Genomic DNA, 25,534 nt, shown 5'->3' with positions numbered 1-25,534 from the left:
TTTCTCATGAAGTCCAAGAATTATGATACCAAAGCATTCTGCTGTGATATGTAGATATTAAACATATGCAGGATATTATGGTTGTGAACATACAAGGCATATCCTAGTATGTCTGCAATCATTTTCAGTTTGTATGGAGATTGACGATGGATGCCTAAGCTAACTCCTATTCCATGGTGTTGGTTGCAGAGTGATGTACTTCATAAGGCGACTTTACCCATTTTCTAGATAAATTAGATGAGGAGTTGATATTTGTTTCTTGCTCAAGTATTAGATCTATATGATATTTATTTACCTGGTCAAGGACTATTCTATTGCATAAGCAGAGGCCCATCCTCTTGCATTCAGAGAAAAAAAAACAAAAAAAAACTCAACATTATGTTTATGTAAAGGGTGATTATAAGTTGCATCTAATATTAGTCCTGGTAATGTGTTTGCAGCCCATTAATTAGGTTGTAGATATGCTTATACCTGTTTACCTGTGCTCTTCTCTTTTTGCATTTCAGTTTGGAGTGTAGATTCTGAAGTTGAGTTATAAGTTCTGGAATTCTTGTGGTGTATATAAGGGCTATAGTTAATTGTGAGGAGAGCCTCACACTTTTTGTATGAAGAATGACAGCTGCTTCATGGTTAAGGGATCCTTGGTGTGGTGAAGTTCACCCTCTGCTTCTTCGTCTTCTAAATCGTAATGTGGAAGTACAGTTTCCTCATTGTCTGGGAACTGTTTCTCCATTGTTGGCTGCAGGCAATGAAAAGCCATTCTGAGTAATTTCAAATGAGGTTTTGAATTAGTGGGAGGCTGGGTTAGTACTTCTGGTTGTTGTGTCCAGGAATTGCTTATAATTTGTTCACCCTAGTCATCTCTGTTAGGAGGAACACTATTTGCATGCTGTTTGTTAAGTGTTACATGTTGTGAAACTTCATTATCAGAACTTATGATCTCATTGCTTGGCAGGCATTCAAGAGTGACTTGAACTTATTCTGTACATTTCGGGATTTTATTGGCTCTGAAATTCGTAATCAGGAGAGGATTTTCAGTTTATTTTTTCCGATGCTTTGATTTTCTTTGTGTATGATGTCATTCTGTTCCACTGGTCTGCTGTTCTGGGCCGGGATATCTGTTTATGAATCATTGGCAATATAGAGGCAGTTTTTACTCATTCCTCATGACAGTGATGAGATGGATAAGTAGAATCTTTCTTCATGTGCGAATTCGGGCTTTTTTGTGGCTCCCGACATTTTTCCTGTGACAGAACTGTATCTTGATAACATGGATCTGATGATTGATAAGGAATTTCAGGGAGAATGTTTGATACCATTACTTTTATTGGGACCAGTACTATTGAGGCTGCTTTGAGGTGATAGACACTGATGTAAATGCCTTTTTGCAGTACTGTTTGTGCCCATGAGATGTGGCTGAAATACACCTGCACAGAACCAGCTACGTAGGAGGCATCAGTGATATTTCTTGCAGGTACAATTTTGGCGATCGGCATGAGATACTGGCAGTGATGTTTGATTGGACTCCACAGATGAGGAGTCCAGTGAGTGCAGTTGATGAGAAAGGAATTATGGTGTTGAAGCTGAAGATAGCTTGGAACTAATATAGCAGGAAAATAAAAATATTGTATATACTTATCATTACATGTATGTGCACACAACTAATGAGTGGATGGCTCTCAGAATGGAGATAACTATATAACTATATCTTCTAGTGGAGTGTTTTCTATGGTGGTGAAAATTGCAATTCCATTTTCTTGGGAAATGGAATTGCGATTGGTAACAGTGTTAGTTATTTTTGTGATGTTGGTAACAGTGGTAGTTATTTTTGTGTTAATGAGTCTACTGTTGGTTAATGTAGCATTCATGTATGAGATCAGTGTTTTTGGGGAAGATGGGATATTTTTATTAGATACTATGTAAGATTTAGAATTGACTGATCTGTTTTTCATAACTATAGCTTCTGTGTACGTTGCTCTTCCTTCCAGGGTGCGAAGTGGTAGGGCTCTTTATTTCGTTGAGTCAGTGGTGGTATAGGAAAGGAATGTGCAGTTGCTGTGGCAGGTAAATTTTCACTGGCAGTAGCCACAGATGAGGAGTCCAGTGAGTGCAGTTGTTGAGAAAGGAATTATGGTGTTGAAACTGAAGATAGCTTGGAACTAATATACCAGGAAAACAAAACTGTTGTATACTTATCATCACACATATGTGCACAAACTGATATGAGTGAATGGCTCTCAAAATGGAGATAACTATAAAAATGCAAGTCCTTCTTTATGGATAAATGTATAAAAGGTGGAAAAAAAGAAGGAGCAGTATAAACACACGTTCAACACCTTTGCCACCTAGCAGTGTGTATATATATATATATATATATATATATATATATATATATATATATATATATATATATATATATATCAGGGGCGAATATTCCAGGTGTGCTATGCGGTGTTCATCCACGAAATATCAGTATCACCGATATTATATTTTTGCATTTATTCCCGTTAAAGACTCCCCCAGTGGTTTACAGACTTCGTGTGATTCCTAAAATTAAACACTATACTGATGCTTCATTGCTCTCTTCACGAGGATAATGAAGCATTAGTACTTCATGAAGAGGCACTTTTCAATGAGTAAACATTGCATCACATTCGCTTTAATAGCCCGGGTGTGCTTTCAAATGCATACACCTTTGAGCCCTTCAAAAAGATGTAAAGATGGTGCAGCAGGTCAAATTCTTAGCATTTTAGTATTTTTAAACCACTGAGAAGGCAAGGCTGGGTGAGCTAACATTTTGAGCTCACTTCAGAGCAGTGGATGATGATGAGGAGGAGAAACTGTGAGTGAGCAAGAGGTATATGGGAAAAATGATCAAACTTGATGTTAATAAGGCTGTGAAACTTGATTACATATCACCATTTATTTTGAAAGAACATGCCAGGAAGTTGACATATGCCTTGACATATTTGTTTAGTATAAATCTTACATTTGGTCAAGTTCCAAATGAGTGGAAGGAAAACAAGATGTACCCCTTCATAAGGGAGGAGACAAGCTCAAGCATCAAATTATAGGTCAATATGTGTGTCACATGTAGTGGTTAACGTGCTAGAGAGGTTGATGAAAATGATGATATAGAATTGGGTTGACAAAACTGGTATTATCTTTGATAGACAGCACAGAGTTGATAAAGGGAGGTCATGTTTTAGTAATCTGCTTACTTATTATGCTAAAGTGACTGCTGTATTTCATGAGGGAGATGGATACACATTGGTATACTTAGATTTTGCAAAGGCTTGTGATAGATTGCTATATGAGAAGTTCATAGTCAAACTAGAGCCAATGGGGTTGGTTATTAGACTAGTGCAATGGATTGGAGATTGGCTGTCTGATAGGTATCAACAAGTTGTGTATGGGGAGCAATATCCCCCATACACAACAATGATGGTATGCTTCGGGGATCTGTTTTAGGGCCATTGCTGTTTAACCTGTATGTTAATAATATTGGGTAAGACATGAATGTGGATATTCAGTTGCTTGTAGATGATGCAAAGTTGTAACGGACTAGGAGAAGAGCAGATGTTGTGAGAAGACTTAAATGGTCTGAGTGTATTGGCATACGATTAAGGATGGCAGTTCAATGTTGCAAATGTATGGTTTTAAAATTCGAAAAATGAAGATGGGATGTAGAATTTACTCTTGGTGGGGACCAAGAGTTTTATGTTGTTGGAGGTCGAGGAAAGAAGTGAATTTTGGGATGATGGTGGATGTGGATCTGAAATTTAGATGGCACATTGCCAAAATTGTGTGGACAACACAATGAATTCTGGCAGTAATGCAGAAAACACTCATGTATAGAAATAAGGAGATTCTGTTTCCATTGTATAAGACTTCTTTTATTTTTATGCTGACTTCAGAAAGGTTGTAAGACTTTTAACACTACAGTGCCCTGTCTGGGCAAGTGATTAAGGAAATGAATTAGACTGTTGATATGTTTCTTAAAGAGTGGGAGGTTGTATTCATTGGGAAAAAACAGTATGGGGGAGATTGTTCCAAAGAATAGAGTGGATAGAATGAAGATAGCTGATGACAAGTTAGTTCAGTGTGTTTGAAGCTGGACAGTGTACGGTGTTGACCAGTGCCTGTGCTAGTTCTTTTATTGTTAGAAGAAAGTGGAAGGATAGTAGCAGTCAATTCAGTATAGCAATGCCTTGAAAGTATCTTTCTTGAATAGAGCACCTATGATAAAGTGACTGAAGGGAGTCTGTAAGGGGTCATCTATTAATCTAATTGCCTTCTTCTGTATATCATCAAGATTTCTTAGAGAGGTCTTGGGTACTCCACCCCAAATATCCAAACAGTACTCTAAAGTTTGATGGACCTGAGACTTTTAGAGTGTTAGTTGAGAGAAGAGCAGTAATGTTTAGCATCAAAAAGAACACCAAGTTTTTTTTTAGCGGCTAAGGATTATACGAGTAATATGTTTGTGCAAGGATAAACTGGATGTGACAGTCAATCCAAGAAGAAAAAGTTGATCTTGAAAGGAAATTGAAACATTATCAAAAGTGAGAGGGGATAAGGTAAGATTTATCTGGCAGGTAATAAAGCAGCCTTGAGTTTTTTTAGTATGAAATTTACGAAGTTGCCTTTACCTCATTGAAGAATGTTGAGGAGGCCAGTATTCAAGTCCCTGGTCATGGCAGATCCTGAGGCATCTAACATTAGGATACTGCAAGATTTATGGAATGATGAAGCAGAATGAAGTATACTCTCATTGATCTAAAGGAGGAAGTGTTTGGATGAGAGTACAGAACCCTGAAGTACTCCAGCATTGATGGGGAAATTTGATGATAGGAAACCATCGACCATTATACACAATGAACGACCAGTGAGGAAGCTAGCAATTCATCACAGTGTGGAAGGTAGGCCCTAAGATGGCAGTTTTTTTAGGACTTCTTGATGACACAAAATCAAATGCCTTAGAAATATTGAGTGCAGTAACATGAGTTTCTCCAAATTTTCTATAGCCTGAGTCCAAAGGTAGGTGAGATTAGCTAGGAGGTTGGCTATAGAACAAGGACAGCATAATCCATATTGGTGATTGCTAATTAACTGATGAGTCTCCAGGTGATGAAGAAACTGGTTGTTGATAACCTTCTCCATCACTTTTGAAAGTACTGAGATGAGAGCGATGGGATAATAGTTAGATGGCTGACTTTTGTCTCCCTTTTTTTTGGGTACAGGCTAGTGTACTGGATGTGGGCTTGTTTTCATACTGTTGGGTAGATGCCAATAGAATATGAAAATTTATATAGATGATGCAGGATAGGTGTCAATTCTGGAGCGAAAGTATTGAACACAACCAGAAGAATACCATCTGAATCAGGAGTCATATTAGTATCAACATTAATGGGGATTTTTCTAATGTCCTTTTTTGTGAAAGTCAGAGGAAACATGCAGTGGACAATTGTGAAAGTACAAGAGGCTATTTGTTTTGCTCATCCAGGCAAGAGTTGGAGGTAAAAACTGATGCCAAGAGCCTTTTCCATCCGTGAGGTTACCATAGTGCCATCAGGATGCAAGAGAAGTGGTAATATGTAAGGGCAGAAATTATGTCTAAAAGCCTTAGCAAGGGACCAGAATGTTTGAGTTAGCAGGAGGCGAGTTTATTGCGTTTCATTCTTATGAAGCCTGCTTTGCAATCTTTGATAACTCTTTTTATACATGGATCTAGTTGATGTGTAAGCTGAATGAGAAGCCAGTGTTTTCAGTTTAAGCCATTAATTTAAGCTGCAGTTTTCTTGGCTTGCAGAGGCACATTTTATTGAGAAGCAGGGCTTGTATACAGGCTGCAGGTTTGCAGTGGAGTGGGGAATGAACACGATTATTTCGATTTTAGTTACTAGTTCAGTACAGGTGTTTGGATTATGAGAGTGAAATCAGTTATCCGATAAAGGGAAAGCAGAGCATGAATATTCCAGAGGTCATCCCAGTTAGCACAGCTATAGTATTATAGGGTACTAGTGTGAGATTTGCTGGGAGAGGTCAAACCGTTGAGAAGGAGACTTGAATAAGATTGTGGTCAGAGTTCCTAAGGGGAGAGCAGACATCCATGGTATATTTAGCTGGAGAGTTGGTTAAGAAAAGGTCAAGAACATTGGTAGAATGATGAGGATTGTGTGGTATTCTGGTTGGTAGATAGACTATTTGTGTTAGGTCATGACTGATGGCAGATGATTCTCCTTCCCTACCAGCTTGATCAATGAAGTTGGGGAGCCAGTTTGTGTTATGGATGTTAAAGTCCCCCACAGAGGACAATATCATAATTTGGGTAATTAGTTTGTAAGAAATCAGTTTTTAATCATAGTTAGTCAAAACAGGCAGCAGGATTGTCTGAGTTATGAGAGTAGTAAAGGCAACAAATGAAGACTGTGAAGCGAGGTAAGGAAATCTTGAGCCAGAGCAGATCAAAAAGAAGTGGGAATTCCAATTTGGATAGTCTGACTGGGGATCTGACAGTCAGACTATCCAAAAATACATTCTGTCCTTTTTGCAAAATGCATTGTGTGGGATTAGCTGGAATAGTTGAGGTGGATTGTGGTCATGGAGGATGCCAACTGAGGTGCTGTTTGATTCTGTAAGTGTTGATGTGTGTGTCACTAATGATTGTATTAATGGGTCATAGGATAATAATAATAATAATAATAATAATAATAATAATAATAATAATAATAATAAATGAATGAATACCTAATTTGCTAAATGTCATTAAAGAGGGAGAGTTGATGAAATTTCACCATGTATTTTAAGTGAATGTGCTGTGGAACTGACCATGCCCTTAACATGGCTGTTTAATGTAAGTTTTTCAATGGATGTGTTCCTGCTGGTGTTGGTGGAATGTAGGCAACAAACTACAACTACAACACACGAACGTGCTTTGAAGAGCTCCTGATTCAGATAAGTTTTACTAGGAATAATTAAGTATATATGCGTAATTGTTTAAGTAAGAGCGGCTGTAAACGTTGTACGCTACCGATAGTATTAGTGTGGGTTTTTTTTTCTTGCTTAAACTAAATACGAAAACGTTAATATTAGACCTAGTAACCTGCAGAGAAAAAAAAAATGGCGGCTGCATTGTCATTCCATGATTTTAATTTGGATTTCAGTAGGTTCGTTAAGTGTGAGGTCTGTTATATGTATTCCTTCGATTACATAAATGATTTGTGGATGTTTAGTGCGGATGGAAGAAGGGTGTGTGCGAAATGTGACCTGAACGAGGAATTGATGAATGCGAATATGAAGTTGATGACAGAAAGTGCTAGTACCGATTGTGTCGTGAGTGCACGTTTGAAAGAGAATGGCGAGAAAGACAGGCGAAAAAATGTTAAAAAATCAGGAAAAAAGAAAAAGAGCGATTTGACAACCGTAACGGATGTTAAAAGGGACGAAAGTGAGGCGGAAAGAAACGAAATTGAGAGAACGAATGAAAGTAGAAATGGCGTGGTGCAGAAACCGCAAGTAAAAAAAATCGAAAGAATGAATGATAGCGAAAAAAGAATGACTGATGGCGAAAGTTGGACGCATGTTGGAACGAAAGTACTAAACCAAAGAAAGATGAATGACAGTAAAAGTGAAAAGAATGATAGCGAAAGTTGGACGCATGTTAGTCCGAAAGTACGGAAACAAAGAAAGATATGTGAGAGTGAAAGTGAGAAGAATGACAGTGAAAGTTGGACGTATGTTGGACCGAAAGTACGGAAACAAAGAAGGATGAATGAGAGGGAAAGTGAGAAGAGAGGGTCGAGAGTTAGAAAGTTAGAAAGATTTAATGATAGAGTGAATGTGTCGCGAGGTTCAGAAGGTGAATTGGATTGGATGAAGCAAGAAATGAAATGGATGCGGAATGAAATTAAGAGAATGCAGGTCAAAACTATTAAAATAAATCATGCTGGCATGAAAGAGTTAACAAAAGATGAGCGAGTGGCGTTGTATGGCGACTCCATTATTAAAGGTGTGCTAGAGGATAAAATGCACAAGGTATGTTTTCCAGGCGGTAAAATGAGTAGAGTGATTGAGGCATTGAACATGAGGCGGGAACGAGCAAAAGAGTTAATTGTATTAATTGGAACAAATGATTTGAGAGAGAACAAAGAGCATGTCAAAATGAATGTCAGGAGACTGCTTGGAAAGATAAAGGAGAATAGTGTGACAGGAAGGGTGGTCAGTGTGTTGCCTAGGTATGATTGTGGTGAAATGAGGCGGAGAGCAAGGATTATGAATGATATTCTGGCTGAAATGTGTGAGGAGATGGGAGTACAGTTTGTTAATGTGTGGAATGAGTTTGAGGGACGAAGTGAGCTGTATGGGAGCGATGGACTGCATTTGAGTGGTTATGGTGTGAGTCGCTTGGAGAGACTGCTGCTGGAAGGTAGAGAAGTGAATAGAGAGAATGAATCAGATCAAGAGGGGAGTGATGTGGAAGAGCAGGAGAGTAAGACAGGAGAGATTGAAGGAGTGGAAATGAATGTGGAAGTGAGTGGTATGAGTATAGATAATGAGAGAATGGGTGTGCAAGAGGAGCAGGGAAACGGGGAGGCTCAGGGTGGACAGGGATACACAGCGTGAGAAAGGTGGATGCTCCAAGAGGAGGTGAGAGAATGTGTAGGCAGGAAAGTAATGGGATGATCAGGGATCAAAAGGAAACAGATGGAATTGCAAAGGGTTCTAAAATGAAGAAGCAGAAAGGGAAATGGCCCCAGTCCAGCATGGAGAGATCACATCGAGTGAGTGGTATCAGTGGAACTAGCTGTAGATCCAGAAATGAGTTGTTGTGTTTGTATACCAGTGCTAGAAGTATAAGAAACAAGGCGGATGAAATGGTTGCACTAATTGCGTCTGTGCACCCAGAGATTGTCGGAATAAGTGAGACATGGTTAGATGAGGATGACATCCTGACAGGAATAGAGATGGAAAGGTATGATGTGTTTCGTGAGGATAGAAGGGGTAAAAAGGGAGGGGGAGTGCTATTGATGATAGAGAAAGAGTTATGTCCATACAAGGTAGAGATGCAAGGGGGAAATGGGGCCAGTGGTTTTGAGGCAGTATGGTGTGAGATAGAGGTGAATAGAATCAAATACTTGGTGGGATGTTGTTATAGACCTGGTAATGTGGATGGTGGTGATAGTGAAATGTATAGTCAAATAAGCCAAGCAAATAAGAAAAGGGTGATCATTATGGGTGATTTTAATTATGGCAATATAGACTGGAATGAAGAGATAGCAACTGGAAGTAAAGAAAATGAGTTTCTTGAGTTTTTGAGGGATAACTACCTCAGACAGTATGTAACAGAGGGCACAAGAGGATTAAGGGTCTTGGATTTGGTCATCTCATCGGAGGATGTAATTATCAATGAGGTATCAAATCATCCACCAATTGGTGAAAGTGACCATGAGGTGATTACTTGGGTGGTTGCCAGCAGTGCAAGGACCCCTGTGAAAAAAGGGTATATGTGGAACTACAAGGGGGGTGATTATGAAGAGCTCAGGAGACAGCTTGCAGGTGTAGCATGGAATGAGGAGTTAGCTGGAAAAGAGATCAATGCAGCTTGGGGGATTTTCAAAAAATATTTAGTGGATGCAATGTCTAAATGTATACCACGGGTGAGAAGGTTAAATAAGTTAGGTGTGAGATGGATGAATAAAGAGATTAAGCATGCAATACAGAGAAAAAGGGCATTGTGGAGGCAGCATAAGAGAAGTGGAAGTAACCAATTTCATGAGTTCTACAAAGACCAGGCAAGGAGAGTGACTTGGTTGGTGAGAGTAGCTAAAGAGAGGTATGAACAGCAGTTAGCTAATGAAGCTAAAAAGAATCCTAGGGAGTTCTTTCGATATGTAGCCAGCAAAAGAAAGAATGATTATGGAAGGATGACATTGATTGGAGGAAATGGTATAAAGACAGCTGTTGCAGAATGTGTGGTGGAGATACTTAATGAGCAGTTCATAAAGATCTTTCAATCTTGTGAATGTGACTTCATGGAGAGATTAAGAGCAGTTGATGATGGGGAGGAGAGACTGACTGTAAGTGAGCAAGAGGTGTTTGGGGAGTTGAGTAAACTAAATGTAAATAAGGCTGTGGGACTTGATAATATATCACCACGTATTCTGAAGGAATGTGCCAGAGAGTTGACACCTGCCTTGACATATTTTTTTAATACGAGTCTTGCACTTGGTCAAGTCCCTAAAGAGTGGAAGGAGGGCAAGATTGTGCCACTTCATAAAGGAGGTGATCGAACTCAAGCATCAAACTATAGGCCTATCTGTGTGTCGGGTGTTGTGGTTAAGTTGTTGGAGAAGCTTGTGAGAGCTAGAATCCAGAGTTGGGTTGACAACAATGGTATAATCTTTGATGGACAGCATGGATTTGCTAAAGGGAGGTCGTGTTTTAGTAATCTACTTACTTATTACAATAAAGTGACTGCTTCCTTGGACAGAGGAGAAGGATACACAGTAATATACTTGGATTTCGCAAAAGCTTTTGATAGAGTGCCTCATGATAAGTTGACAGTCAAACTAGAGCAGATGGGGTTGGATATTAGATTAGTGCATTGGATTGGAGACTGGCTATCTGATAGGTATCAACAAGTTGTGTATGGGGGTGCAATATCCAGGAAAAGGAAAGTCACTAGTGGAGTGCCTCAGGGATCTGTTTTAGGGCCATTACTATTTAACTTGTATATTAATGATATTGGCGAAGATTTGGATGGAGATATTCAGTTGTTTGCAGATGATGCAAAGTTGGGAAGAACCATAAAGAGTAGTGAAGATGTTGTGGCCTTGCAAGAAGACTTGAATAAATTGAGTGATTGGGCAAGCAAATGGGGGTGTGAGTTCAATGTTGCAAAATGTAAGGTTTTAAAATTTGGAAAACAAAGATGGGATGCAGAATTTATGCTTGGTAAGAATATATTGTTGGAAGTAGAGGAAATAAGAGATCTGGGAGTGATAGTGGATAAGGATCTAAAATTTAGGGGTCACATCGCCAAAATTGTGAAGACAACACAAAGACTTCTGGGAATGATGAGGAGGACACTGACGTGTAGAAGTAGGGAGATTCTTGTTCCATTGTATAAGGCTTTGATTAGGCCACACATGGACTATTGTGCCCAGATTTGGTCACCTGGTTTTCAGAAGGATGAGGAGATGTTGGAAAGGGTCCAAAGGTGACTGACTAAGGTAGTTTCTGACCTCTGGAATGTCGAGTATGAGGAAAGATTGAAAAGATGTAATTTGCAGAGACTAGTGGAGAGAAGGAAGAGGGGAGATATGATAGAGACCTACAAGTTGGTAAGGGGTTGCTATAGGATCAATGGTGGAGAAGTTCTACAGCGAATAGTGGGAGATCAGGGGAGAACCAGAGGTCATCCCTGGAAACTGTATAAAGAGGGTGTGAGTAGGGGAGTGAGAGGCAGGTTTTTTTCGTGCAGAGTTGTGAATGATTGGAATGCCTTGCCTGAGAGTGTGGTGTCTGCAAGGAGTTTGAATGTGTTTAAGACCCGGTATGATGAGATGTGTGTGAGATAAAAGGACCTCCTAGATGAGTCTTTGACTCCATGAGGTCTTGTTTAATAATAATAATAATAATAACTATAGGGCTGTTTGCCTTTCTTCTGTAGTTTTTATCAATTTTAGAAATTGATAAAAACTTGCATAAAAAATTAGGTAGATGAGGCTAATATTATTTTGGCAGACCAGCAGGGATTTGTTAAATGGTGCTCTTTTTTTAGTAATCTGCTTACTTTCTAGAAATGAGTACAAAGAGAAGTGGATGAGGGTAAGGCATAGACCATCGTTTTTTTTTTTTTTTTTTTTTAAATTTTCATCTTTATGTCAATGATATAGTCACTGGACTACAGGAAAACATTCATTTGTTTGCAGATGATGTGTAGCTTAGGAGGATCATTAGTAATAGTGCTGATGTTTTGTCTCTTCATGATTTGGATATGCTGGAAAGGTGGACAGATGAATTGGGATTAGTTTAATTATTATTAATATTATTTGACACATTCATGGAGTCCAAGGACTCATCGAGGGAGGGCACCTGCTCTACAACTCCGTTTCCACCATTCAATCACCAACTGACTGCAACTACACCAATGCCATCTACTACCGACCACCACTGGTATTTCCACAAACAATCACAAACATCCATGCCCATGGTGGGATTTGAACCCGCAGCCTGGAGAGTGGATATGTTATCCACTCGTCCTGGTTGGCCGAGTGGATAATACAACTAAATGTAAAGTTTGGAAATTTGGGATCCACTAATAGAATGCTTCATACTCACTTGGTGTAGTTCTGCTAGAAGTCATGGAAGCAAGGGATCTTGTGTTGTTTGTAGATAGAAATTTTAAGTTCAGAAATATATTGCAAAGGTTGTGAAACCTTAGAAAATTGCTGCACTATTGAGGAGGACATTGACCATGACAGATAAAAGTGTTGTTGTCCAATTGTATAAAGCTTTTATCAGACCACATTTATTCTGTGCTCTGATCTAGTCACCATGATTTGAAGTGTATGAAGTAGTCTTGGAGAGGGTTCAGAGATGGATAACAAACATGATAACAGGACTGTACAGTCTTGACTATGAGCATAGACCGGGGGCATGCAGACTACAGAGTTTGGTGGATAGAAGACAAAGAGGGGATATGATCGAGACATTTAAGCTATTGAAGAGTTGTTATCCTATTAACAGTGAGGAGATTTTATATAGTAGAATGAGAGGAACAATTAAAAGCAGACCATCCCTGGAAGTTAGAAACAGGAGTAGTGAGGAAAAGGGTAAGATGTGAGTTTTTTGTATGGAGAGGTAGAAGCATGAAATGCATTTCTTGAAAGGCTGGTATAAGTGCAACCCATGGATGAGTTTAAGGAGAATGATACACTAGACTTTGTATTGACTATTGTTGACTTCCCAAGATAAGTCTTGTGACTCAGTGGAGGTCAAGATAATAATAATAATAATAATAATTTCTAAAGACTTCTTCTGATGTGGCTGTATATAATTAGGAGGATGTTAGATCTCCTCAACTCACTCCTCTCTCGATGCTGAATTCCTTTCCTTGGTGTTATTATTATTATTATTATTATTTTCAACATAAAAAACACACAGAACAACAAAACCACTACAATCACTCAGATTGAAACAATACTATACTTTGGAATTTACTTCGATGCAGATATGAACTGGAATAGCCACATAAAACATCTACACAACAAACTCTGAACAATAACTGGCAAACTCTACAGGTTAAAAGACATAGTTCCCACACGCCTAAAAACACTAATATACAAAGCACTATGCCAAAATATACTAAGATACACTATTACAACACATACTTTCTGCGCACCCTACAAACTAAATAGATAAATGTCATTACAGTACAAAATGATAAAACTGATATTTTGGGAATAAAGAGACAATTTAAGAAGTGTTTGCAGGAGGCAAGAGTCTGAATAATAAATCAAGTAGGAGTTAAATGGATGAATAACACTATTAAGCTTGAGCTGCAAAAAAAGAAACAATTGTGGAGGGAATTTAAGGAGAAAGGTGACCAGCAGGCGCAGGAACAGTATAAAGCTCAGGCCAGGATGCTAACAAGGGTGGTAAGAAAAGCAAAAGCGGATTACGAAAGAAAATTGGCTATGCAGGCTAAAGAGAACCCCAAACAGTTTTTTCAATATGTTGCAAGTAAAAGGAAAAATGTTCATGGTAGAATGATCTTAAAAAATGCTGAGGGTAGGGAGGTAACCGGATCAGTCAATATAGTGGAATTACTGAGTGAGCACTTTGCAAACGTATATCATCCAGGTGGTGACTTTGCAGGAATGGAAGAACCAACAGCTTATACTGGAATTGTGATGAATGAAGTAGAGGTAACTAGTCTATTACAGAACCTCAATGTCAATACATCTGTGGGATTGGATGGTATACCAGCTTGTGTCGTACATGAAGCGGCTAAAGAATTGTCAGTGCCCTTGACCATTTTGTTTAATTTGAGCCTTGGGTCAGGGTCAGTCCCAAGGGGATGGAAAGATGGGAAAATAGTTCCGCTGCATAAAGGTCGTTCCAAGGCTGCTGTTGAAAATTACTGGCCAATCAGCATAACGGGAATCTTTATCAAGGTCTTGGAGAAAACAGTCAAGAGGAAAATACAAGATTGGATAGAAGAAAATGGGATACTGTATCGGGGACAGCATGGTTTTGTGAAGGGTAGGTCATGCCTCAGTAACTTGCTCACGTATTATAACACAGTGATGGCTGAACTGGATAAGGGTAATAGGTTTACAGTGACCTTGCTAAGGCCTTTGTCAGGATACCACATGTAATTCTAATCAGTAAATTGCAGCATATGGGGATGGATATAGAGTTGGTGAGATGGATAGGAGGGTGGTTGACGGAGAGATATCAGAGAGTGGTTTATTCAGGAGTAGAGTCCACAAGACGGCCTGTGACTAGTGGTGTGCCACAAGGATCTGTTCTTGGACCACTGCTGTTTAATTTGTTCATTAATGATATAGGAAAGGATCTGAGAGGAACAGTTCATTTGTTTGCGAATGATGCAAAGTTGGGTAGGGCAATAGTGAATGCAGATGACGTCAAAATTTTGCAAGACGATTTGGATAGATTGGAGGTCTAGGCTAAGGAGAATGGATGTTAATTTAATGTGGCAAAATGTAACATTTTGGGGTGAAAAGATTAGCAGCAGTTTACTACATTGGTGGAACTGTACTCCAGGAAATTGATGAGGCACGAGATTTAGGAGTGTTGGTGGATAAGGAGTTGAAGTTTAGGGGGCACATTGCAAAAGTGGCCAAATCAGCTCATCAAATCACTGAGTTGCTGAAGAATACGTTGACAAGCAGAGACAAGTAGGTTATTGTTCCTCTGTATCGAGCCTTGATAAGACCCCCATCTCGACTACTGTGCCCAGATTTGGTCACTATATACACTGCGATGTCAGAACACAAAATACTGACAGCAAAACATTCATGTCACGTGTCACTATGCAGCTTTGCTAAAACATTATTTCGATGCCAACTACAGGACAGTCAGAAATACATATCACATAACAAGACCTCAGACAACTAATTATATCAAATATAAATACAATAATCACTATGGAAAGGTCACACGAAACTTCTACATCCCAGACATGATAAACAAATTACCTTTTAAATACAGAAACCTTACAAACTACAGTAGGCTGAAAAGAACTCTAAATACATACTATGAACAAGAAATACGCACCAATGTATTGGGTTCGTATTTCGTTCAGGCTTCCAGTTCAGCGATGCATCAATACATTCCAAGTTATTGTATGTGTGTGTACTAGAATTTCTCAATCATATATTTCGTAGCTTCCCAAAACAGCAAACAAAAACCAATAAATATTAACCAACTGGTATCATCATCAGATAACCTTCGAGAATGAAAGCTGAGAAATTACTTCTCATCCAAGATTAAAAAAGAAAAAAAGTATGTATCATATGTACCATATGTAACCAAATGCATGTAATGTACGTATCACATGTAAACATGTATGTAATGTATGTATTATATGTAAACAAATGTATGTAATGTAAGTATCATATGTAAACAAACGTAAGTAATGTTGTATCATATGTAATCAAATGTATGTAATGTACGTAATAACTGTAACAAATGTATGTAATGTAATAAAAAATTTTTTTTAAAAAAATTATTATTATTATTATTATTATTAACATCTGACCTCCGTGGAGTCAGAGACTCATTGTTGGCGGTACACACAATGCTCATCCAAATGTGCGCTAAAACACATTCAATGTGTCTACATTCTACATGTCTACATTCACAACAAACTCAAGCAATGTATTGCACTCACCAACCACTCTCCATCAAACGAACATGTTCCTCACTTCTATACTCACACCCTCCTTATACACTTTCCAGGGATGGCCTCTTGTTCTACCCATCTCCCATTCTATGAAAAATTTCTTCCATGTCAACCTGACATCAATCCCTGGCTAACTTATATGTCTCAGTCTTATCGCTCCCCCTCCTCCTCCTCATATTCACGAGGCTTTGTGATTTACATTGTCTCAATCTGTCCTCTGTCCTCATACTTCATATTCCAAAGACCAATGACCACCTTTGTGAATCTTCTTTGGACCCTTCCCAACATATCCTTGTCACCATGAAAACCCAGTAACAAAATCTGTGCACAATAATTCATATGAGGCCTGATCAAGGCCTTATTAAAATGGCATCATAACCTCTTTATTTCTGCATTTCATTTTCTCCAAACTTCAACACACTAATTCCATTATCTCAAAATAGCTTGTCTATTCATTTTCTCCAGCATAGACAGAGAACAAAGCCTTCCATATATCAGGATTCCAAATTTCACCTTCCACTTACCTACAATAATTTATCCCAACTAATTTCCTCGCATTTTAAGCTACCTTTAAAGAGAGCGCCTCATTACCTCACCTTTTAAATTCTTGTGAACATATAAGAAAATAAAAAAATATTCCAGCAAAACATATCAGGTTATTATAAACTAATACATCTATACATTAGAGATCTGGGAGTGGTGGTGGTAGGATCTAAAAATTCAGGGGCTGCATTGCATGAGTTGTGAAGACATCACATCAAATAATGGCAATGATGTGGAGGACTTCACAACCTGTGCAATGTGGCCCCTGAATTTTTAGATCCTACCACCACCACTCCCAGATCTCTAATGTATAGATGTATAGTTTATAATATCTGATATGTTTTGCCTTTTTTTTTTTTTTTTTTTTTTGTTCTTATATGTTCACAAGAATTTAAAAGGTGAGGTAATGAGGTGCTCTCTTGAATAGCTTAAAATGCGAGGAAATTAGTTGGGATAAATTATTGTAGGTAATTGGAAGGTGAAATTTGGAATCCTGATATATGGAAGGCTTTGTTCTGTGCCTATCTGGAGAAAATGAATAGACAAGCTATTTTGAGATAATGGTAATAGTTTGTTGAAGTTTGGAGAAAATGCATACGTGATAAGACAACCCAGAAGAATGCTGTAATGGTCAATATCAACAATAGAATATTTTGTTACTATTATTATTTTTTTAATATACGGGTATCTTCATAGAGTTCAGAAGAAACATGGCAAGAAACCCAAACACACCTTTATACACCCATCACACATTTCCTTAAACTCATTCACTGTTAGGGCACAAATGAATAATTCTGGCAATTCATTTAACTCATTCACCACTCTCTTCACTTCAGTCTAATCGAATCCCTTTAATACCTTATTAGTTTCTGTCATGTCACCTCTTTTCCACCTCTCAACTAAATTTTGTAATACCATACATCTTCAACCTATCCTAATAGGAATCATTCCCAGAACTGTCTGCAGTTTGGTCACACATCTCTGAATCCTCTCCACCAAATCCTTATTCCCCAGAAACCCAAGTGTGGCTGAATCATCACCTTATAAAGAGGGATAATCACCTCCCTAACTCTATTGGTTATTGCATTTTTTAACATTAAATTAATCTTATTTTAAGCTATTTTGCCAACTTTTGCAATATGCTCTTGGAAATTCATCTCAGTATCCACCTTTACTCCCAGATCCCTATCCTCATTCAGTACCATCAATTTAATAAACAGTATGTAATCTTTTCAACTTGAAGTGCATAACCTTACATTTTGCAACATTAAATTGATAATCATTCTCCTTTCCTCCTGCCAATTTATTTAAATCATCATCATCAAATTCCTGCCATGTACCCTCAAGGGGTGTACAGGATATGACAGTACTACATGAAAAAATTACATCATTACTAACTTCCTATCTACAATTTTCCTCCAAATCAGTCTGTTACTTGTCAAGACTCCAACATTATCAGATCTTATATTTCTATCGTCTAAGGCACTTTGTACTGTATCAATCCACCTATATCTTGGTCTTCCTCTGGGTCGTTTTCCTGCCAACCTGGCAGAGAACACTTGTTTTGCTAATCTTTCCTCTCCCATTCTATTTAAGTGACCATACCATCTGAGATTAGCTCTGCTAACGCATTCCTGGATGCTGACAATGTCAAGTTCTTTCCTAATATCCTCATTTTTAATATGATATTGCCATTGATGCCATCTGTTCACGCCTTTAATCTTTCTCAGAACTCTCATATCTGCGGTCTCTAGTCTTCGGTCAAGTGTTTTACTTCTGACCCAGCTCTCGGATCCATAAGTTAAAATTGGTTTGAACACAGTCTTGTATACAGCTAATTTAGTGTTCCGACTAATTTCTTTCTTATTCCATATGAATTTATTCAATTGACTTCCCACCATACCAGCTTTGCTGATTCTGTTGTCTATTTCTATATTTAGTTTACCATCTTCAGTAAAAATTGTGCCTAAGTAGCTGAAATGTTTTACTTGTTCCACAGGTTCTCCATTCACAACACAGTTGACATTTTCAATGATTCTGCCTATTTTCATTGTCTTTGTCTTTTTATTGCTGACCTTCATACCATATCTATTACAACAGCTATTCAATTTAGTAAGAGAATCTTGCAGACTTGTAGCGGATTTATTTAGAAGTATAACATCATCCGCATAAAGCAAAGAGCTGACATTAACATCTCCAATTTTGATATCAGGTTTAATACCACATTCCTTCATAATGTGATCCATATAGATAATGAATAACAGAGGTGATAATGTACATCCTTGTCTCACACCAGATTTAACATTAAACCATCTTCCTGTACTTCCTTCAATTCTAACTGCTGACTCACAACTCAAATAAAGACTAAGTATTGCTTGATATAATGCCCCATTGACACCATATAACTGCAGCGTATTGAATAGCTTCTCTCTTGGCACCTTGTCATATGCCTTTTCTAAATCGACAAAACTTAAATACAGATCTTTGTTATATTCCCATGCTTTCTCGACTATTTGTCGTAAAGTGAAGATCTGATCCTGACAGCCTCTATTTGGCCTGAATCCAGCTTGTTCTTCACCAAGCTTTTCTTCCACAATTCTTCTCAACCGTTTCTCAAGTATACTTGCATAGATCTTGCCAGGAACACTCAGTAAGGAAATACCTCTGTAATTCTTACATTCAGTTTTATTTCCCTTTTTATATATGGGTACTATGAGAGCTCTACTCCAATCATCGGGAATTCGTCCCTCTGTCCAGGCTTTCTGAACTATGCAGTGCAGCCACTGTAAGACTCTTATACCACCATACTTCAGCATTTCTGGTCGAATATCATCTACTCCTGCTGCCTTTCCACATTTCAAGCCTTTGATGGCTTTTTCTACTTCAAGTATGGATATGTATTCCTGACTGCATGCCTGGTCAGTGTTTTTTATCACTGTGCTGTCATCACTGCTTGTTTCATTTAGCAGTTTTTCAAAGTAATTACTCCATGCTTCAAGGATATCTTTTTCTCCTGTTTTCATTTCACCTTTATCATCTCTAATTCCTTTTACAGCACTCTTTCCTCCATTCCTAAGCTTCTTCAACAACCTCCAGAATATTTTGCCACCTTCTTGATATTTATTTTCTATATTCTTGCCAAAGTCCTCCCATGACTTTTGTTTAGCTAGTTTTACACGCTGTTTAGCTTTCTTACGTTTGTCTCTGTATTCTGTAAGAGTAAAAGCTGACTTATTTGCCAGGAACTTTTGATATGCTTTCTTCTTTTCCTTCACTGCCTCTTTAACTTCCTGTGTTCACCAGGGAGTTCTGATTTTTTTATCCTTGCACACAACCTCACCACATGCCTCTCTGGCAGAATCAATCAGTGTTTCCTTCAGAGTTTGCCACTGAATCTCCAAGGTTTGATTCCTGTTCTCAAACTCTTTCATTTTCTTTTCAATAATATTTCTGTATTTTAGTCTACAGTTCACATCTGAGAGCTGCTCAACTTTTATTCGCTTTAAACCTTTCTTACATGTTATTCTTTTCAATATGAAATTCAATTTTATTCTGCTCAAGACTAAATAGTGATCACTTCCAATTTCAAATCCTCTGTACACTCTGGTGTCCAGCACCAGGGAGAAAACATCACTATCAACAATAACATAGTCAATGAGACTTTTCTTATTCCTAGCCTCTTCTTTCCATGTGAATTTGTGCACATTTTTATGTTGGAACATGGTGTTAGTAATAACCAGTCCATGTCCTGAGCAGAAATCCAACAGATATTTGCCATTATTATTAGCTTTGCTCTTTTCTCCAAATTTTCCCAAAATATTTTTGTATGTCTCACAATCATTTCCTACTCTACTATTTAGATCCCCAACAAGGACCAACTTTTCCTTTTTCATTGTGTCAGTTGCTTTTTCTAAAGCCTCAAAAAATTCCTCCACTTCTACCTTAGTAGAACCTTCTGTGGGACCATAGGCACAAATAAGTCTCATTGTCCAGTTCCCCATTCTCATATTTGCCCACATTACTCTACTTGAGACTGACTGCCATTCAAGAAGATTAGCCTCGTATTTTGTGTTGAATACTATGGCTACTCCTTCTTTTCCTTGATTGTCATTGCCTGAATATAACATATTGTATTTATTGATCAGAAAGATCTCACCAGTTTTGGTCTTTTTTGTTTCAGTCACCCCTATTATGTCGATCTGGTACTTATCTAATTCCTCAGCTCGCTCCATTTCTTTGCCATTCAGGCTTCTTACGTTGATAGTACCGATCTTTAACTCTGGTGATGTTGAGTTGGGGTTTGTTTTCAGATTTGTTCCAGTAGCTGACTTTTCGCTGTTCACCCTGGTTCCCTGGCGAAAACAACGGGGGCCTTGTTTAACCGGGCTACGCCCCAGCCGGCATGAAATTTTGTCATGTTGTACCATCATTTTTTTTTTATTTAAATCATCCTGCAGTTATCTGTGTTACCTTTATCAACTTATTGCTCTCCCTAATTCTTGATGACAACTGAATATTGCTATCCTTAAATAATTCCCTATATTATTAATATACAAATTATAGATATTTATCCTAGTACTGAGCCTTAAGGAACTCTACTTGTCAGCCACATCTTCATTCTTCTAGGTTAACTGATATATATCATATTAAAAAGAAAATATATACAATGTAATTTAATTTTACTAGAAAATAGATAAAGGAATTTACTTCGAACTTTCAAAAACACTGTCTCAGATTTATTTATCTCATCATCACCATCATTTATCACATCATTTTCCTAATGTGTAAACTCAATTCATATAGCTTACATTATAGTATTCCTTGATTAAGATTGCATTATTATTAATTTCTGTAAGCAACTTTCCTCCAAATGAATGTGCTAGTTGTGAGGACTCCAATATGGTCAGATCTTATATTTTAGTCTTCTATTGTACTGCTGATTGCATTGATCCACATAAACCTTAGTCTTTTTTTTCTATCTCGGCATCAAACACCTATTCGTTAAACTTTCCTTCCCCATTCTGTTATTCTGTTTAAGTTATTAATTCTGCAATACCATAGATCATCTTTACTCACTCAATTTTGATTGCTAACCATATGAAGTTTTTCTTCTTCTTCTTCTTATTATTATTATCCCAAGACCTCCCATGGAGTCAAAGACTCATCTAGGAGGCCCTTTTGTCATAAACACAGATCATCATACCATGCCTTAAACACACACTCAAATTCTCCGCACTCTCAGGCAAGGCATTCCAATCATTCACAGCTCTGAATGCAAAAATCCTGCTTCTCACTCCCCTGCTCACACTCTCCTTATACAGATTCCAGGGATGTCCTGTGGTTCTCCCCTGATTTCCCACCATTTGCTGAAAACCTCTCCAATATTGATCCCATAATAACTTGCCCTCCTTCCACTCCTCTTTTTAATATGGTAATTTTTAATCTGTTTCTGCCATTGATCCCATCTGTCATTCCTTTAGGTTTTCTCAAAACTCTCATTAGTAATATAATGTTAGTATGTAAATCACAAAGAAAAATCGGTAAAAATATAGTTATTTAAATACTCAACTAATTTCATGAAAACTAGGTTTGACATCTTCAGGTAGTGAATAAAACAAAGAGTTTTAAATATGTAATCTTGTGAGTATTACCTACTTGTATCTTAACTCTTTGTTGTATTTACTACATGAAGATGAGAAATAGTTATTTCAAGAAACTTGCTGTATTAAATAAATATTTTTTTTACTATCAGTTTGTTCTGTATGATTTCCATACTGGCATTATATTAGATCATACCTTCCTACCACAAGAGGTCTTGGAAATAAAATCTCATTACTCTTTATTTTGCTATGACTTCTGACATTGTTGCTATACTTGACCTGCAGGTCAAGTATAGCTACAACAATGTAAGAAGTCTGTAGTGGCACATTTTTTTTTTGTTAATATTCTCTTATAAAAAATAATAATCTTATTTTTACCCTTGCTCTAGTTTCTCCTTCATATACTGCACCTCCTGGTGAAATCACAATGTTGGAACCGCCAGTATTTCCACAATTTGAAGAAACTGAGGTAAATCTCTGAAAAAAATTGTTTATATTTATTACATTGGTTAATTATATTATTCTTTGGATCAACTTAGATATTACTATTAACATTATTATTATTAAGAGAGACCTACAAAGAGTCAAGAACTTATCGAGGGAGGCCATACTATTTGCACCAGCTGTCATACCTATTCTTGAATTCATTAACACTACTTGCACACACAACATACAACAGCAACCCCCCTCCAATCATGCACTACTCTATGAGAGAAAAATCTAGTCCTAACTCCTTCACAGCATTCACTCTCAACTTCCATGGATGCCCCCTGCATCCCTTCTCTACCCTCCATACAATGAAATATTCCATCTGCTGAAATCCTGTATAACCCTTTCAGAAGTTTGTATGTCTCAATCATAGCACCCCTCTTTCTCCTGTTTGCTAGTGTCTGCAGGCTACAAATTCTCAATCTGTCTTGATAATCAGATTCCACAATCTTGATATCATTTTTAACACTCTCCTTTGCACTCTCCCCACTGTATCAGAATCACCATGGAAACCAGGAGACCAGACCTGCAAGCAATAGTCCAAGTGAGGTCTTATTAAAGAGGCAAAATGACTTCCTTATCTTTACATGTCAAGATTTGTTTCAGCTTTACCATTATTCTCCGAGTTGTATTTACAATTTTGCTATATAACCCTTGAATTTCAACTTTCTGTCTACTAAAACTCCAAGATTCCTAGCCTCATCAGTTTCTTCAAGCATTATCCCACCAATATAATATGCCATTGGATATCTTATCACATGAAAGTGTGTGACTTTACATTTATTAACATAGAACTGATAGCCATTTTCACATGTCCACAATTCTAGCCTATTCAAATCATTCTGGCAGTACTCCATATCAGCAGCACTTCTGATTACCCAACCTATCTTTGCATCATCATCAGCAAATAGCTGTATGTCACATCCTTCCCAGTGTCATTAATGTACAGATGACATAGCATAATAACAATGGACCAAGGATGGATCCTTGAGGCACACCACTGGTTACCTTCAGTTTTGCAGATTCACACTCCCGATATACCACTTTTTGATATCATCATTCAGCCATCCTCTTATCCATGCCAAAAGTTCATAATCCAATCCCATATTCTCCAATTTACACAACAGTATTCCATGCTGTATTCTGTCAAAAGCCTTGGCAAAATCCAGAAGTGTTATGGTGTATCCATTCCCCCCTTGTCTAACTCAGTGGTAATATTATTATAGAATGTGAGCAAGTTACTAAAACATGACTATCCCTTAGTAAACCCATGCTGCTCGTTGCACAGTAGAGATTTCTGTCAACCCATTTCTGAAAGGGAGTCCTAATCAACTCTTCCAAAATCTTCACCACCACTACTGATATACTGATTGGCTGATAGTTGGGGATACATTTGTCTTTGCACCATTTGCACCATCCCCTTGTGCAATGGGATTACCATACATTCTGTTGAATCTTCTCAGTTCTGAGACTCAAATTATATAACCTATTCAAGAAAATAGACAGTTCAGTTGAGCACACTTTTAGCACCTGTGCTGAAATTATTATTATTATTATTATTATGCAGACCTCCATGAAGTCAAGAAACTCATTATGGGAGGTTCTTCTTAGGAAACACAAAGTCTATCATACCACTCCTTGACTGTTCTTGATCTCACCACTCTCTCTCTCAGGCAGTGCATTCAATGGTTCAACCACCCTCTACGCAAAGAAACTACTCCTTACTTTCTTGCTCATAGCTTCCTTTCCTAGCTCATTCCAGTTATTCTACCAACCACCAAGTACTTCCCAGTGTCAACCCTGTAACTGCTGCTCAACAGTTTAAAAGTCTTGATCGCATCACCACTCCTTCTATTCAACAAACTCAGCAGTCCACATTCCCTCAGCCGATCCTCATAATTAACAATGTACTGTTATGTCGTCACTACCCCCGTATTTATCTTTACACTTATATTCTTTCTGTGATGTCCTGTTTCCTCGTCGCTTTTTACCCTTTTCTTTGTTATTCTTATTCTTATATTTTTCTATATAACTATTATTCATCACTCATGCATATCAGTTATTCCATTGCCGACAAATTTATCTTTGTTTAGAACGACTGTGCCAGACGGCAACTAAATTCTGATACTCAAATAAATAACGCTAAGCAACAAAGGGATCATGTGATATGCAGTCGTGGCTCCCCCTTTTCTTTGTTACGTAAATTGCTTCCCCCCCCTTCACTCATACAGGTCCGAAAATTTTATAAGTGGTAATTCAATTTCAGAAACAACAGACTCATGAACCTTGACATAAAGAAATACATTTATTATAAACACTTGCATAGATACACTTTATATAATAATTTCAATGCTAGAGAGTCTGAACTCTTCCCCCCCCCCCCTTTAGGTTAAGATATCCAAAATTTCAATTCTTATGTTTAAATGAATCAATCCTATATCTCTGTTATATTATTATGTTCAGACTCGACTATTCCATATACAGGGTTACTCAGTACTCACTCTCTAAGGACAATTATATACAGACTTTATACAAAGTATGTCAGACGTATCTTGTCTTGCATTTTAACATGGAAAAATATTCTAATACGTGCTCAAGCACTATTTCCCCCCCCACAACTTAATAAAAAAAATTCAGGCTAATATCTAACATTATATCATATGGCATCTTCCTGACAAACAGTTCGAAGGTTAGGTTCCTTTCTCAGCACAAGCTTAGAGTGGCACCAGTTATTTGACACAGACAAATCAGTCCAAGTAGTCTTTTAGGCACTATGGATAAGTTAATGTGCGGAGCTCCTTAATTCCTTGGCTTCTATTCCTTTTGCGATTACAATCTATAATGAGTATGAAAAATTGTACATTACCATCTTTTTCTTTTCTTTTCATGGAGTTTCCGTGACTTCCCTCCACGCTTTCACTTCCATATTTTCTCACCACGTATTTCATGGCATCATCTACTTACT

At 37.7% G+C, this 25,534-nt stretch overlaps 1 protein-coding gene across 3 annotated transcripts in view; it reads left to right on the top strand.

The window, feature by feature from the left end:
- LOC150108796 (uncharacterized) overlaps positions 1-25,534 on the top strand; it is a 478,706-nt gene that overhangs the window by 180,965 nt on the left and 272,207 nt on the right. For all 3 annotated transcript variants that reach the window (XM_090403306.1, XM_090403304.1, XM_090403307.1), the window contains exon 7: positions 22,470-22,549. In XM_090403306.1, coding sequence (XP_090259432.1) covers positions 22,470-22,549 — 80 coding nt within the window. The remainder of the gene's footprint in view (positions 1-22,469; positions 22,550-25,534) is intronic.

The sequence above is a fragment of the Typopeltis vanoorti genome, chromosome 2, assembly GCF_054136105.1.
Source record: "Typopeltis vanoorti isolate ZY-2024b chromosome 2, IOZ_Tvanoo_1.0, whole genome shotgun sequence".
Taxonomy (NCBI): Eukaryota; Metazoa; Arthropoda; class Arachnida; order Uropygi; family Thelyphonidae; genus Typopeltis; species Typopeltis vanoorti.
The sequence above is the reverse complement of the archived record's forward strand: the minus strand, read 5'-3'. Positions and strand labels throughout refer to the sequence as shown.